The sequence below is a fragment of the Peromyscus maniculatus genome, chromosome 1 (assembly GCF_049852395.1).
Source record: "Peromyscus maniculatus bairdii isolate BWxNUB_F1_BW_parent chromosome 1, HU_Pman_BW_mat_3.1, whole genome shotgun sequence".
In the NCBI taxonomy this organism is placed as follows: Eukaryota; Metazoa; Chordata; class Mammalia; order Rodentia; family Cricetidae; genus Peromyscus; species Peromyscus maniculatus.
Window position 1 is genome coordinate 5,435,811 of NC_134852.1, and position 16,759 is coordinate 5,452,569.

The 16,759-nt window shown below is 45.7% G+C and overlaps 1 protein-coding gene across 2 annotated transcripts in view; it reads right to left on the bottom strand.

The window, feature by feature from the left end:
• The window catches only part of LOC102911294 (paired immunoglobulin-like receptor B), a 160,534-nt gene that overhangs the window by 95,884 nt on the left and 47,891 nt on the right, over positions 1 to 16,759 (bottom strand). The window contains exons 1-15 of one of the 2 annotated variants that reach the window (XM_076568430.1): positions 12,339 to 12,411; positions 12,140 to 12,175; positions 11,679 to 11,963; positions 11,238 to 11,543; positions 9,984 to 10,268; positions 9,552 to 9,857; positions 9,060 to 9,356; positions 8,513 to 8,815; positions 8,176 to 8,226; positions 6,934 to 7,050; positions 6,550 to 6,625; positions 6,435 to 6,472; positions 6,145 to 6,197; positions 5,275 to 5,430; positions 4,775 to 5,198 (exon numbers count right to left, since the gene is read on the bottom strand). In XM_076568430.1, the coding sequence (XP_076424545.1) occupies positions 5,019 to 5,198; positions 5,275 to 5,430; positions 6,145 to 6,197; positions 6,435 to 6,472; positions 6,550 to 6,625; positions 6,934 to 7,050; positions 8,176 to 8,226; positions 8,513 to 8,815; positions 9,060 to 9,356; positions 9,552 to 9,857; positions 9,984 to 10,268; positions 11,238 to 11,543; positions 11,679 to 11,963; positions 12,140 to 12,175; positions 12,339 to 12,372 (2,523 nt within the window). In that variant the 5' untranslated portion in view covers positions 12,373 to 12,411 and the 3' untranslated portion in view covers positions 4,775 to 5,018. Of the gene's footprint in view, positions 1 to 4,774; positions 5,199 to 5,274; positions 5,431 to 6,144; positions 6,198 to 6,434; positions 6,473 to 6,549; positions 6,626 to 6,933; positions 7,051 to 8,175; positions 8,227 to 8,512; positions 8,816 to 9,059; positions 9,357 to 9,551; positions 9,858 to 9,983; positions 10,269 to 11,237; positions 11,544 to 11,678; positions 11,964 to 12,139; positions 12,176 to 12,338 lie in introns of those variants that run through there. The other variant, XM_076568425.1, reaches the window with a different exon arrangement.

Sequence of the window (16,759 nt, forward strand, 5' to 3'; positions counted from 1 at the left end):
TAGTGCTTTCTGTAGGGCTGGGTTTGTAGACAGGTATTGATTAAATCTGGTTTTATCCTGGAATATTTTGTTTACTCTGCCTATGGTGATTAAGAGTTTTGCTGGGTATAATAGTCTGGGTTGGCATCCGTGGTCTCTTAGTGTCTGCATGAGATTTGTCCATGATCTTCTAACTTTCATAGTCTCTATTGAGTAGTCTGGTGTTATTCTGATGGGTTTACCTTTATATGTTACTTGGTCTTTTTCCTTTGCAGCTCTTAATATTTTTTCTTTGTTCTGTATGTTTAGTGTTTTGATTATTATGTGGCGAGGGGACTTTTTTTTTTGGATCCAGTCTATTCGGTGTTCTGTAAGCTTCTTGTATCTTCATATGTATTTCTTTCTTTAGGTTAGGAAAGTTTTCTTCTATGATTTTGTTGAATATATTTTCTGTGCCTTTGAGTTGGTATTCTTCTCCTTCTTCTATCCCTATTATTCTTAGGTTTGGTCTTTTCATGGTGTCCCAAATTTCCTGGACGTTTTGTGTTACGACTTTTTTGTCTTTAGTGTTTTCTTTGACTGACGAATCTATTTTCTCTATCATGTCTTCAGTGTCAGAGATTCTCTGTTCCATCTCTTGCAATCGGTTGGTTATGCTCGTTTCTGTAGTTCCTGTTCGTTTTGTCAGGATTTCTATTTCCAGCATTCCCTCAGCATGTGTTTTCTTTATTGTCTCAAATTCATTTTTCAGATCTTGGAATGTTTCTTTCATCTGTTTAATTGCTTTTTCTTGGCTTGATTTGATTTCTTCCCATTTTTTGTTCATTTTTTCTTCCATTTCTTTAAGGGAGTTTTTAATTTCCTCTCTAATGGAGATTTTCATTTCCCCTTTAAGGGAAGTTTTTATTTCCTCTTTAAGAGTGTTTTTCATTTCCTCTTTAAGGAAAGTTTTTATTTCCTCTTTAAGGTAGTTTTTCATTTCCTCTTTAAGGAAAGTTTTTATTTCCTCATTGAGGGAATGTTTTATTTCTTCTTTAAGGGCCTCTATCATCTTCTTAAAGTCATTTTTAGGGTTGATCTCTTCTGTTTCTTCTGTCATGGTATGTTTAGGTCTTGCAGGTGTAGAATCACTAGGTTCTGATGTTGCCATATAGGTCTTTATGTTGTTGCCTGTATTTTTGCACTGGCATCTACTCATCTTTTCCTCTGTGCGGTGCAGGTGGTGTCTGTGTCTGAGAGTGCCTCTCTTGTTCTAATTTTTAGTCTTGGTTTAGTAGGGGTTCTTGGTTAAATTAGTGCTATTGGGCTGTTTCTTCAGGGACAGCTGATTACAGTCGGTGAATTATATACTTATGATTCTCGTGATCTGGTTTGGTGACTGGGTAGCGCCTTCTTCTGTGTTCCCAGGTCACATTTTGTTCATTTGTCAACTCCTCAGCTGATCTTGTTTCTTCAGACTTCAAACTGTAGGCATCTGAATCCTCTCCCAGATGGGTTTCAGCTGAGCAGGGTAGTCTCACTAACACCTCCAAGTTGTTGGGTTTCACAGGATCAGCAGTTGGGCCCTGGGTTGTCCCCAGACAGAGTGCCCAGACTCGCACTGGTTCTGACCCACGGAGATAGCCTCTTCCCCAGGTGTTGGGGCTAGGGGCGTCCCCATTCCAAGCTGTGTCCACCCCTCTCTGTCCCTGGGCCTGTCCACCCCTGTGGCCCACCGCCACAGGCCCACCTGCGTCCACTTGTCTCCACTGCTGGGCCTGTATGTCCCCGTCAGCTGCAGCTGGGTCTGTCTGCCTCTGCGGGCGGCCAACGGGCCTGTATATCTCTGCTGGCTGCCGCCGCGGGCCTACCTACCTCTGCTCGTCACTGCTGCCGGGCCCATCCACCTCTGCGAACTGCCACGGGGCCTGTATGTCTCTGCCGGTTGCTGCTGGACCTGTACGTCCCTGTTGGCCGCTGCCACCGGCCCTTCCACCTCCGCAAGTCGCCGACCTGCGTCTGCCTGTCTTCGCCCCGTGGCCTGTCCACCTCTGTGGACCACCGACAGGCCTGAATGTCTCTGTTGGCCACCGCCACCGGTCCTGTCCACCTCCGTCTGCTTATCTCTGCCACAGGGCCTGTACACCTCTGTGGGCCGCCACTGGGCCTGAATGTCTCCGCCAGCTGCCGCTGGGCCTAAATGTCCCTGTCAGCCACTGCCACCGGACCCGTCCAAAGATTTTATTTTTTAAAACTATTTCTTTATATAACTGTCTATCTTCCTTTTCCTCTATCTTCCAAGCCTACGTACATTTTTACATACATTGTAAACTATTTAGGGTTTTATTTAATACGAAAATGTTTTACTGTGAATCTATAATTCTTCTCTGACCAGGAGAGATTTTACGCTGCTGAAATTCTTGGCTAGGGCCAACTTGACAGCCTTGGGTGCTGACTCAGCCCACCTCAGCTTCCAATCATGGCAGATAAATGCTTATCACCAACTCCTGGAAGCAGTATGTCTATGTTTCTAAGAAGTAACATGTTGCCCAGAAACCTCTCTCTCTCTCTCTCTCTTTTTGTCTGTACTAGCAAAAGGTAAATCCATCACGTAGCGTGCTACATTGCTTGCAGAATCCACTGTGTACAGTAGCAGGAATCTGCCTGCTGCACTCAAGATCATATACTATGAATCAACCATTCTGTAGCTTAAGTCTGTATGCCACAGCCTCTCTGTACCTTGGTGTCTCTATATCTCGACCTACATGAGACATGAAGTAGAAACATTTTTGGCTCCATTATTGTGTGTTTAGAAGCCCCTTTCAACTCTTTTCAGCCTTATGAAATTCAAGAGATCTATATTTTTACACCAAGTGTAGTTGGAAGTTTTTCTGTGTCCTGCCTGGCCCATAGTAAAGACAAATCTCTGACCCACAGTCCCTCAGTCTTTTATAAAATAATCACCCAGAAGCTTATATTAATTATAACTGGTCAGCCATTATCTCAGGCTTATTACTGACTAGCTCTTACACTTAACTCATAATTCTTTTTTATGTTTAGACACATGTGGCTTGGTACCTTTTCTCAGTTCTGCCTTGTCATCTTGCTTCCTCTGTGTCTGGCTGCTGACTCCTGACTCTGTTCTTCCTCTTCCCAGCATTCTCCTTGTCTACTCATCCTGCTTATACTTCCTGCCTGGCTACTGGGCAATCAGCATTTTATTTATCAACCAATCAGAGCAACACACATGCACATAATTTAGAACATTTTACAGCACTCTATTCCCTCCCTCAAAATACCCTTTCACCAAGGTCTCACATGCCTCCCACTCTCAAATTGATAACCTCCTCCTCCTGTTTCTCTTCAGAAAATGGAGGGCCTCCCATGGATATCAGCCAGCCATTGTATATAAAATTGCACTGAGACTAAGCACCTCCAATTCTATTAATGCTAGATGAGGCAATCCAGTAGGAAGAATGGGTCCCAAAAGTAGGCATCAGAGCCAGGGACAGCCCCTGCTGTCACTGTTAGGAGTCCCATAGGATCAAGATACACAGCTGTAATATATATGCAGTAGGTCTAGGTTAGTCTCATGCAGGCTCTCTGGTTGTTGGTTCATTAATTTTTTTAGGGGTCAAGTCTAGGCTGATGTGAAAGAACTTTCTTCTTTGGTTTTCTTTGTCAGGTTTTGTTAATAATTTTCTGGTCTGATAAACTATGTTGGGCTATATTTCCTCTTTCTCTAGTTTCATAATGTCTTTATTTCAAATACACAAACATTTGAAAAAAGCTTCGAGAAAGTGAATTTCCAAAGGGGAACTTTTCTATAAAATTGTTCATAGTGCTCTGCTGTTATTACAATTTTAACGAATATAGGGAGGCTGGAAAGGTGGCTCTGTGGTTAACAGCATGCACTGATCTTGCTGAGGATCTGAGTTCAGTTCCCAGCACCCACAGCATGTAGCTCACAAACACATATAACTCCAGCTCCAATGTTCACTCTGGTCTCCATAGGAACCCGCATACACATGGCATAAAACACACAAACACATATACATACACATAGATAAAACACAACACACCTTTAAGAAAATAAAGTGAATATATGTTGTACATATGGGAACTCAGGCAGAAGGACAGCAGGTTGGAGGCCAGCCTTGTTGGGATCACAGGCCTATACCGCTATACCCAGCTTTCATTTATGATTGTTAGTTTATATTTTAAATTGTTTTATTTATTTCTTTGGTGTAAGACACCCAGGTCTTAGGTGGAGGTCAGATAACAATTTGTGGGAGTCAGTTTTCTCCTTCCCCCATTCCTGCTGATTGAACTTAGGATGTCAAGCTTGGTGGCAAGTACCTTTACTGGCCAAGCCATCTCACTGGCCCTATTTTATTTACTTATTATTTGAGACAAGGTTTCTCTATGTAGCTCTGGATACTTGGAACTAAGTATTAGACCAGCTGGCCTCAGATTCAGAGAGACCTGCCTGTCTCTACCTCCTAAGTGCTGAGATTGAAGGCATCACCACCATGCCTGGCTTATTTATTTTAAAACAGTGTCACATGTGTTCTAGGCTGGCCTCTTACTCCTGTGCTAAGAAGGTGAAGATGACCTTGACTTCTTGATCCTCCTGTCCACACCTTCAAAGTGCTGGGATTTCAGGTGTGTACCTCCACCCTGGCCTTTGGTGGGTAATGTGTGAAACATGTCTCATTCTGCAGCTCAGGATGTCATGAAATTCAGTAGGTATGTCAGGTATGTCAAGATAACCACAAAACAAAGGCAAATCTCCTGCCTCAGCCTCGCAGGGGTTGGGATTATGGATCTGTGCAACCAAGCCAGTAAATTTTCTCATTTCACAGCTTTGATGAGTGATGTCATTAAAATTAGTACTCAGTGTGAAACCATTTCCTTCTATTTAGTTTCTCATTTCACATGTTTATTGAGAAATCTGCTTTATTTCCAAAATGTATGATGTTAGTTAAAATGCAGTTGTGTTCCCAAAAGTTCACAGAACCCCTTAGAGGTCTCTGTTAGGTCTCCTAGCAGGCAGAGGGTCATTGCTCCTTGTTACTGGGATCAGAACCTGGTTGAGTGACTGCCAGAGCAGCATATACAGTGGACTCCTCTGGGGCCTCCCCTGCCTGGGAGGGAGGAGATGCAGCTGTCCCCTGTCTGAGTGACCTGATGCACAATTGAACATAGGTCACATCCTGGGGCTCCTCAGATTCAGCAGCCTGGAGTGGGAGAGAGTGAGAGGAAGGTTATGCTTGGCTTGGGGGATGCTGAAGTCCTGGGGAGGACATGACTCACCTGACTGTCCATCTCTCTGTCATCTTCTGCTTGTCCATCTTTGGTGTCCAGGACTTCTCCTGACATGACAGAAGGAAGGACAGCCCCTGCCCTCCTGACCCTGGAGCCTTTCACCTGGGCATATGTCTCTCCCTGGGGGTCTTCCTCAGCTGGTCTCTGTAGCAGGGAAGTAGTGAGGGACAGACAGTGTCTCCCTGTTCCCCTGGGTATCTCTGGCCAGTTTTCCACAGCGAGGCCATAGTGACCCATTTAGATGACAGCATCCCTGATGGGATCTTCTGGGGCTTCCTTCCTACATTTCTGGCCTCTTATCCTGACATTCTAAACCTTGCTGTCTTGGCTGTACTCACACAGCCCATCTTCCTGGAAACACATTTCTGGGGGCTGGAGAGATGGCTCTGTGATTAAGAGCACTGACTACTACTTCAGTGGATCCAGGTTTGGTTCCAAAAACCCACATGGCAACCTGCATTCATCTGTAACTCTCATTCCAGGGTACATGGCATTCTCTCCTGTCCTCTGGAACACCATGCAGGCATGTGGTTCAGAGACATACATGCTTGTAAAACATCCACACACACAATACAAAACCCCACCTTTCTGAAGTCCCTTTGGTTCCTGCCTATAGCTGCTACTTCCATAAACATTTCTGTGGGTTTTCCCTTCCAGGCTGCCCCTCAGACGACAATCAGACAGATGCCAAGAAGCCAGAAAGGGGACAGGATCGATGAGTCACATGATCCCGGGAAAACCAGGAGAGAGTGAGGCTTTGGTTGCTTCTGAGAGCCAAGAGAAGGAGAACAAAAAAGGCTCTCTGGACTAAACTGGGCCCTAAGTTCTTAGCACTGCAGATAGGGACAGAAACCTCACCCAACTGTCCAGGTTGGCACGATCCTCAGGCTGAGTGTCCTTCACTGAAGTGTCTGTCAGAAGAACAAACAGAATGTCTCCTGACCAGAGTCTAGGGATGACTCTGACCCTTAGGTTTGTATTGCCCCAGGTGCGGATAGAGAATTGGGGAGTGTTGTGATATCCTTGTGATATCCTTCATCTATAGGATGAAGTTCAGACCCAAATAGTAAAGAACCCAGAGCCTCTCCACCACCCCTGCAATGCTGAGTCCTCAGACATCTCCCTCCCCAGGACCCTCTTTATCTCACAAAGGCTTTCTTCCTGGGTGGCAGCAGCTGGATTGGATCTGGAGAGACAAGAAGATGTCAGTTGTCAGTGAGGTGTGTCAGGAAGATGGGGTCTATGTCTCTGGTCATGAGTTACCTCTTCTGGGAGCCTCTGTCTCTGGTTACAGGCTCTGCAGCTCCTGTAGGAATTTGCAATTCTGTATCTTTCTGGGCTGCAAGAGAGAGAAGAGTCTCAGCCTCCCTCTGCCCCTATGCATGTACAGGGAAGGAAGGAAGGAAGGATGGAAGGAGAAAAGGAACCTTTACACAATGGGTGAGTGAGCAAGTCCCAGGACATGGTGAAGCTCACAGAACACATGATATTACACACATTCTGCGATCATGATCTTTCTGATCTGAGATCTCCACGTATTTCTAAACTACCCAGCCCATTTGAGGCTTCCTTGGGGCTGGTGTCCTGATCCCCTGCTTGGCTCTTCACAGGGGAACCTGAGACCCAGGTCACCCACACCCTACTCACCATCCTTCCTTAATTTTCCCTGATGCCTTCGTCGGAGAAGGAGGAAGATGAGGATGAAGAGGAACAGGAGGAAGCCCATAGAGACTCCGGCCAGAGCCTTCAGGTACCCTTCCAGTCCTGAGACACAAGTGACGTCATGAGAGGGGAATGTTGCTACTGAACTGAGTACCTACTGTGTGACAGACGCATGCTGGGTCTTTGCACTCATCATCTCCTCTCCTCACAATCATACAACAAGGAATTGTCTCTTTTTCTACCCCACAGTTCACCTGCCTCAGATCACCTGACTGTAAGTGGCAGAGCTAGGAGTCGAACCCAGGGATTCTTTTTTAAAAATTTATTTATTTATTTATTTATTTATTTATTTATTTATTTATTTATTTATTTATTTATTTATTTATTTATTATGTTTACAGTGAGTGTTCAGCCTATAAGCCAGAAGAGGGCACCAGATCTCCTTATAGATGGTTGTGAGCCACCATGCGGTTGCTGAGAACTGAACTGAGGACCTCTGGAAGAACCGCCAGTTGTCTTAACCTCTGAGCCATCTCTCCAGCCCCAACCCAGGGACTCTCACTTCCAGCCTTTTTGCTCCATCTAGCTGAGCCTCATGAGCTGGAGGGAAAGATCCTAAATGCCCTGCCATGACCCCCTGCTCCACCCTTGCAGGTCTCCACCACAGTGGGACAGACCCACTGCAGAATCAGTTTCTGGGGGACTCCTCTGTCAGGAGAGGTCACAGCCAAGGCCAGCACTGAAAGAAATTTAGACATGTGGACCAGGCTTCACCCCTTTTTACTCAAAGAAACAGCAGCCAATCCAGAAAGAGAAAGACTGGTCCAAGTCAGCATCTCCAGAAGCAGCTGTATGGAGCCCATAACTAGCTATTGCTCATCTGGGCCCCACCTTCCAACAGAGTCCTTATTAGACCTCTGGAAGCTGACTCCATGCAGGTGAGAGAGGTTTGTTCTCTGGGTGTTAGATGCAGGATGGGGAGGCAAATGTCTGTGACCTCTGCTCTCCACTCAACACCCTCCCCATCCTCTAGGCTGAGCCAGAACATTTCTCTCTGGATGCCACCTTCTGTATCCCAGCCTCTAGTCCAGGGTTTGGAAACTCTGTTGGGATCTCCATTTGCCTCCCTTTCTCACAAACTAAACTGAGAGAGAAATGAGGACTTCAGTGAGCTGAGAGCTGTGAGACAGCCTGGGGATGGAGCATACCCTCTGCACTGATACTCACCAGCCGTTGGCATGGACTTTGAGGGTGTTGGGCTGGGGGCTCCAATTGGTTCTAGGAAACAGAACAAGAGGGGGTGAGGGCTAGATGCTAACCCAGGGGCCTGTCTCTGCTCACTATCCTCTAACCTCCCCAAGATCCTCATGCTGTCTACCTGAAACCTAGACTGTAATAGAGGGTAGAGTGGACATTATTGGAAGGACCACTGCTGGCATCCACATCTCTGGCAGGGAAAAGGCCTTCTGACTAACCTTCCTATTGTCCCCTTAATCCCACCCAAGTCAAGGGCTCTCCTAGGGTTTGGATTGTAAGTCATTCTGAGAGTTCAGGGTCACCTCACCTGAGACAGTGAGCTCCACAGGGCCACTGGCTTGTGTCAGCAGGTAGGGAGATGAGTCTTGAGATCCATAGCACCTGTAGGTGCCCGAGAGGTCAGAGGTCACAGCACTCATGGAGAATTCTGCCTGGAAGTCCCAAGCTTCAGACTTTGATTTTAGTCTCTGGGGTTGGTGGGCTGCTCCCTCCTTGGACAGAATGAAAGTGTCCACTTTGTATGTTGACTGACACATCAGAGTCACGTTGTCTCCAGATTGTACTGTGGAGTTAGGCTTCACTGAGAGGGAAGGACTGAAGGGAAGCTGTCCTAAAGAGAAGAGGGATGGTGAGAGGCTGCTTTCAATGTTCTGAGCTGACACCTCACCTGGGTCTGCCCTAAGCACCTGGTACTCTGTCCCTTTTCTCTGACTTAGCCCCTCTCCTGTTCCCCTGTCTCTGCATCTGTTCCCGAATAAGATCCCTGTCCCTCATCCCAGCCATCAGCTCCTTAACTCCCCGATGAGAGCCCAAGCAGAGGTTAGGTATCCGTGGGAAACTGTTTTGTTTCTCACCTGTGATCAGGATATCCAGGGGGTCACTGGAGGCTGACCACTCAGAGGAGAGGTTGTGTGCACCATAGCATCTGTATTGGCCTCCAGTAGAGCTTCTCACAGGACCCAGTGTGAAGTTGGCCAAGGAGAGGCCACTCTGGGTCCACTGGCCCCCATTCTGGGTGAAGTCAGCTTCCCCTAACTTGTACAGAGCAAATCTGTCATAGTTGATGTCAGAACAACACTGCAGGGTGAGGCCCTTCCCAGGGTCCAGGATCTGGCCTTGGTGAGTCAGCAAGGATGGCTTCTTGGACAGACCTAGAGGGAAGGTTTCAGGCTAGGGATTGAGGCGCTGTTTTTACCAAACACTGATCCCCTCCCTTCCTGCCCTGCACACGTCACTGCTTCTTCCCTGGAGTGGGGCTCTGTCTCAGCTACCAGGCTCTTCCCCAACCACTCTATATCTGAAACTACCTAGTGGGACAGGATTGGTCAATGATGGGGCTGACTCACCTGAGATGTATATTTCCAGGGGTTCACTGGGTACTGACCACAAATGTGGAGTTTGGTTGTAGTAACCATAACATCTGAATGTCCCTCTGTGGTCTGGTGTTACATGATCTATAGAGAAAAATGCTTGCCACTGCGTGATACTGGGTATAAACTGTGAGTTCTGAGAGCTGAGGAACTTCTGATCTTTCTTGGTGAGAGTGAACTTGTCATATCCCTTCTTAGAGACACAGTTGAGAGTCATGTTCTCTCCTAAAGTCACCACAGGGCTGGGCAGGGCTGTCAGGATGGGTTTGTTGTGGTAGATTCCTAGGAGAGAAGGAGGCAGACTGTTACATTGGCTCACATAGCCACAGTGTTCTCCAGGGCTAGACTGTGGGAGGGGAATACTCCTGAGAGCAGAGCCTGGGGCTGAGACCCTGACTGTCCCCTCACCTGTCACCACCAGTTCCAGGTTGTCACTGCGCTCTGACCAGCCAGCTGAGCTGTAACAGTAACAGCGATATTGTCCTCCATGTTGCTTTGTCACAGAAGGGATGGAGAACTTGGACTTGTTCTCACGCTTCTCTGGGGACCGTGTGCCTAAGTGTTTTTTGCTTCCCTCTTTATGCAGAAAACATATTTCTGCATCCAGGCTCCTCTGACACCAGATGGACACAGCACTCCCTGAGGTGACCACAGAGCCTGGCTCAGCCTTGATGGTGGGTTTGTGGAGGGTCCCTGCAAAAAAGCAGGAGTCAGGAGGTGAGTGTGTCTGACAGTGGCATGGAGAAAATCTCACTTGTGGTTGGCACTTTCATTTTCTCTTAATTTATTCTTCTGTTATACAATACATCCTGAAAGCAGCCTTCTCACCACCTCTCTAACCCAGATCCACTGCTTTTCTGTTTCTTTAGAAGAGAAGAGGCCCCCAGTGATATTAACCAAACATGGCATAACAGCATGCAATAAAACTAGGCTCTCACCCTCATATTAAAGCTGCACAAGTCAATCCAATAGGAAGAAAAGTATCCCACATGTAGGCAAAGAGTCAGAGATTTCCCCATCCCAATGCTATGAGTCTAATAAAAACCCCAAGCTAGCCAGGTGGTGGCGGCACACACCTTGAATGCCAGCACTCATGGGACAGGCGTAGGGAGATCTCACGGCATTCAAGGCCAATCTGGTCTACAGAGTGAGTTCCAGGACAGACAGAGCTACACAGTGAAACTCTAAAAAACAAAACAAAATAGAACCCAGGGCAAACCACCACAGCATGTGTTCAGAGGGTCTAGGGCAGACCCAAGCAGGCTCCATGGCTGCTGCTTCAACTCTGTGAAACCTCATGATCCCTGCTTAGTTGATTCTGTGGGCCATGTTCTCCTGGTGTCCTTAACCTTTGTGTTTCCTACAACACTTCCTCCCTCTCTTCTGTGGATTTCCTCAAGCTCTTGTGGATGGTACATGAGCTGATCTGGAGTAAGAGAAGGCCTCATAAAGATTCTTCTGTCTTGTTCCACCTGTGCTTTGCTCTTATTGCCTGCCTTGGATTCTGTATCTTGTGTCCCACACTCTCTACCATGCTCAGTGTCAATGGCCTAAGGAGCCCTGACTGCTCACACATATCACACACCCCACACTACTCACCAAGGCCTCTCTGAGCATGTGTATCATTTCAGATCATTCTAGACAAAGGCTGAAGTTCCTCACCTGAGAAGAGGAGCTCCAGTGGGTTGCTGGGTTCTGACCACACCAGTGGGCTTCTCTGGTCATTGCTATAGCATCTGAATGTCCACCTTTGGCTGGAGGTCACAGGGCCCACAGAGTACAGGGCCTGGTAGTGCTGAGTAGAGAAGATATACTCTGAATCCAGCATTTGCGAGATAGTCCGTGTTCCTTTCCCAGTCAGAATGAACCTGTGGTATTGTTGTTTTGAGACACACTGGAGGGTTACATGTCCTCCCTCAGTCACCACAGGACTGGGCAGGGCTGACAGGCTGGGTTTACTGTGTGCTCCTAGGAGAGAAGAAGAAATCAGTTAAATCTATCAGACCTCTTTATCCTGCTAGGCTCTAGGTGGGGTTAGCCCTGTGAACAGAACCAATTCTTGACAGTCAAGGCTAAGGCTGGGGAGCCTGTGTGTCCTCTCACCTGTCACCACCAGCTCCAGGGAGTCACTGAACTCTGACCATCCATCATGAATCTGATATCGACATTTATATTGCCCTGCTTGATTGGGGTCTATTTTTGGGATTGAGAATTCTGCCTTGTTTTTAGGCTTCTGTGGATTCTCTGTGCTCCGTAGATACTGGTATCTCCCTTTATAGAGTATGTACTGTTTGGCTACTCTGGTCCCCTCACAGAAGAAGGTTACTGTAGTTTGATTGTAGACCACAGAGTCTGGCTGAACTGTGAGATTAGGCTTAGGTAGGCTCCCTACAAGAAAAAGAGCAGGCAGAACTCAGGACAGCCATCATCCAATTGTAGTCCCCAACCCTAGCCCTCCAGCCATCCCCAGGGGCAGCACACATGTGTTGTTCTCCATCCTCACTGCCCAGGCATGGCTGCAGGATTGATCACAAGTGAAGATCAGAACATCTGCAGACACTCACCTGCCAGCACAAGTGTCCTGAGGCCCAGAGTCAGTCCTGGAAGAGAGTTCCCTGTTAGAGGTTTGTCCCTGAAGCTTGAGCAGGTCTAGCCCTCTACAGAACCTCCTGAGATCCTAGGGTTTCCTGATGGGCCACTGCTAGGCTTTGGATCAGCATCAACCCTAGACCACAGTATCCCCTCCCCATCTCCACATCTCACCCAGACAGAGCAGGGCTGTGAAGGTGAAGGTCATGGCATCTCCTCCTGGAGGCTGCAGCTGTGCTCATGGGCAGAGCTACAGAGACTGGAGGGACAGGAGACACAGGGTGTGGTCTCTGGAGTCTGGACACTCCCCCTGACATGGTTGTACTGGAGCAGCCCCACAGGAAGGGGAAGTGCCCTCCTCAGGCCCCAGGCTCTGACTTCCACAGGGCTATGGCTAGGTCAGGCAGTAGACTCTGCAATCAATTCTGTGAAGGATGACATTTCATAAACCCATAACTTACTGTCTCCTTTTGTCCTAATCTTTGTCAGGGCCAGATGGTATCAGACATGTATGACTATTACACATAAGAAATATAAATTTAGTCAGGTGGTGGTGGCACATGCCTTTAATTCCAGCACTCAGGAGGCAGAGACAGGCGAATCTCTGTAAAATGGAGGCCAACCTGGTCTATAGAGTTAGATACAGGACAGATACCAAAACTACACAGAGAAATTCTGTCTCTAATAAACCAATATATATATATATATATATATATATATATATATATATATATATATATATATATATATATATATATATATTATAAATGTATGTAAATATATATTATATATAAATGTATGTAAAATTTGTGTATGAGCTTGCTCATTCCTTTTCACTATTTATTTGAAATATTTACACATATTCAAAATGTTTGAAGGTTTGTGTGAAGATTCTCATGTGTACATCTTTATGGAATAAAATTTATAATCCTCTTCCCAAAGTCTCAAGTGCTGAGATGTAAATGTGCACCACTATTTCTGGTTGTTTGTTCTTTTTTGATGTGTGTACTTTCCATTACAACTTTAAATTACACATTTTTTAATTTACACTTATTTCTTTTAAGCACACTTACTTTTTCTTTATGTGTGTGCATTCACATGTGCCCCAGCACACACAGGAAGGTCAGAGGACAAGTACAGAAGGTGGTTTTCTCATTACACAGTACCGGATCAGAGTCAGGGTTGAAGGTTGGCAGCAGCACTTACACACTGATCTGTGTCACCAGGTCCAATCTTAGCATCATCACTCCTTTGTCCTTCTGCTTCAGTTAAAAACATCACCAGATCTCAGGAGTCCTAAGCCAAACAATTACCCGTTTTATTTGACTTTCTTGGGGCACAGGCTGTCGATGTGGCCACCCTTCTTCTAGAGGCGTTTGACCGCACAAGGGTGCAGGTGTGGGCAGCACTTGCGCAGCTGTGCATGGCCTTGTCACAGCAGTACTTCTGCAGAAACAGGCACAGGGACGGCTCTCTGATGCCACCACAAAGGGGTAGCACCAGGTGCAGAGTTGGACTCTTTCTGGACTTTGCCCTTGTCTAGGGTGCAGCCATGCTCTATCTGCTGGCAGCAAATTCCAGCTGCTGCTGGTCAGGTGGGATGCCTCCCTTGTTTTGGATCATGGCCTTGCCATTCTCCATGGAGTGACTGGGCTCAACCTTGATGGTAGTGATCTTCCCCTTCAGGGCTTTGCCAATGATCTGCCTGTTGGTGTTTGTTTGGCCACATATTTGAAGAGAAAGAGATCTCAGTAAAAATATTTTGTTTCCTTTTACTTTTGGTGCTAGACATTGATGGCAGGACCTCAGTGTTCTCCTACTCCTAAGCCATACTACACCCCTGAGCCACATCTACCTATCCTGAAATTTTCAATTTCTATCTTAAAATTTTTCATCGGCTGTCTTTTTCTTATGCTTTTGGGTTTAATTTTTTTTGTTGATATGAGTCAGGCTCTCCTGGCTGTCCTAGAGCTAGTTATGTAGACCAGGATGAGTGGGAAATCACAGAAATCCTCCTGCCTCTGCTTCCTACGTGTTTAGATTAAAGGTGTGGACCACCAAACCTGGACATAAGTTTAATTTTTTGACATATTTTAAAATAATTTATTGTGAAGACATTATGTTATACTTTCCTTCATTTCTATATTGCATTAGCAATCCATTTTGGGTTTTAATTTTTAATTATCTGAAATTATCATATCAGTAGGTATTGTGTTTTGATGGAATTTACCCTCCAACCACTCCCCTGCTCCCTCACCCTCACTTACTAGTTCATTCCTCACTGACCTGATTTTTTTTTAAGATTCTTTCTGTGACCTACTAGTTGTTGAAAATCCATTACCTTTCCTTACACACCTAACTTTCTATTTTTTTCCTCTCATGTAGCTCAATTTGTGCTTCCCATATTCTAGGGCATATCACCAGGGTCCGTTAAAGAAAATGACTCTCTCCCAGTAGATATCAGATGCAAATAGCTATTCATCTGTTGGTGGCATTTGGTGCCAATCTCCCTTCCTCATACTGGATTTGTTCTTCATTGAGTTTACATTTGGCCTCTAGACTTGTAGATTTCATCAAAACCAAGGTGAGCTCAGATTTTCAACCCTGTTGCATTGTCCAGGAAAGAGTTCATTTTTCAACCTCCTTTTCAGTAATAATCCCATGCTAGGAATGTGTCACATGGAGAAAATTCTCTACATTAGCATCACTTCAAGGGATGGGTCCAGGACACACACATGGAGAATGAGATTGAGGTCACTGTGTATTTTCCCCTTTTGTTGCTGAGCCCAAAGAGCATCCTTAATTTCCTCTTTGTATGAATGCCAATATGAATAATTACCATCCTGTAAGTCTAATATGTATATCCTTTACTAAATCAGAAAAAGGCTCAGTTGGTAGAGTCCTTGTGTGACATTCTTAAATCCCCAGTACTGTATAAATATGATGCTGTGGCTCATGTCTTCTGACTTCATCATTCAGGGGTTAGAGCTAAGAGTACTGGGAGATTAAGGACACTCTTATTATGCAGTGAGTTTGGGGTCAGCCTGGGCTATATCAGGCCCTATCACATAAAAGGGAAAGAAAAGTCCCCTAGAGTATACGGTGAACATGATCAAATGCATTTTATGGGTGTAATTATCTTAAAAAATAATGAAAATATATTTACTATAAAGATCCCACACTAAGGATATGTCCCAAGTATTTCATTACATCCATTTCTAAGGGATATTCCTATCCTAGCACCTGCATCTTTTGCACCCCTGTGAGTTGTCATGTCTGGTGTGTCTCATGGATACAGTGTCTCTTACCTATTGATTTCATGGGCAGTTGCATTTCCTGACCTGAGAACAAGAGATGGGCCATGCCATTTGACCAGTCAGGGTTTCACTGAGTGCTGTGAGCTCATTCACACAAACCTCCCCACAGGCATCTCTGTCAGTGAGGAGACATGCTGCCCTCTCCTGGTTGTGTAGCAGGAGTTCCTGCAGAGCCTTGCAGCTGGCCTGTATTCTGTAGCACTGGGCTTTGATCTTCCATTTGTGATTGTTATCTTTTGTGTTGGATACCCTCTGTTTGAAAAAAGTATGTAAATCTTATCTCAGTTCTTCTTCAAAGGTTCAAACCTACACATGACTTGGCTGTAGTAGGTATCGGAAAACTGAGACATCCTGGGCCTGAGAATTGCTTTGGCATTCATCTTCTTTGGGAAGATCCAGATAAGAGGTTTTGGAATGGGGAAATTGACTTGCTATGGTGTAAATTGTATAACAATAAAAAAGTCTTGTGTGAAGCAAAAGTCAGGCAGTTCACCAGAAAGTGGTTCCCCTACCCTGGCAAAATTCAAAATTCATCCTGGTGTGACCTTGTTTCCACTGACCTGCAAGAAACTGTACATCCACACTTGACATGCTGAGATGAGTTCCATGTGATGAACTTGCCTTAGATGACTGATAGCCACACATGGCATCTCATCCGTCCTCTCTGACACAGATGGTCAGATGTAGAGTTCCAGCAGAGGCATCTTGGTTGCTGGTGGATATGAACTCCCGGGATGTAGGGTCAAGATTCTTCTCCAACCTTGATCCATGGCCTCTATTCACAGCACTGTTCATGCACCACAACCACTGACCACATAGTCAGATAGACTCTGCTGGGTGAGTCCTTTAAACCTGTGTGTCCATCAGAGTTTGCCCAGGTGAAGACAGCTTCTGTTGCTTTTCACAAACTCCTCATGATGGAATGTAGGGAAGTCTCTGTCTTGAGTCCACCTCGCTACTGGGCAGAAACTAAATGGCTGGAACTGAATGTAGGTTGTGTTTGTGTGACTCTGAATGCAACCATACCATTTCTTGTGTCTTGTTGTTTGAGGCAGTGATTGATTTTCTATCCTTTGCAAGTAGGTTCAGGTCTTGATTATTGACTTTTAGTTAATTTCTTTTTCTTCTTCAGTTTGAGGAAACATACTTCCCATTATTTATATCATGTGAATGAATCACATACATACACACACACACACACACATACACACACACACACACACACACACACACACACACACACACACACACACACACACACACGAGTGGAAATTTTAC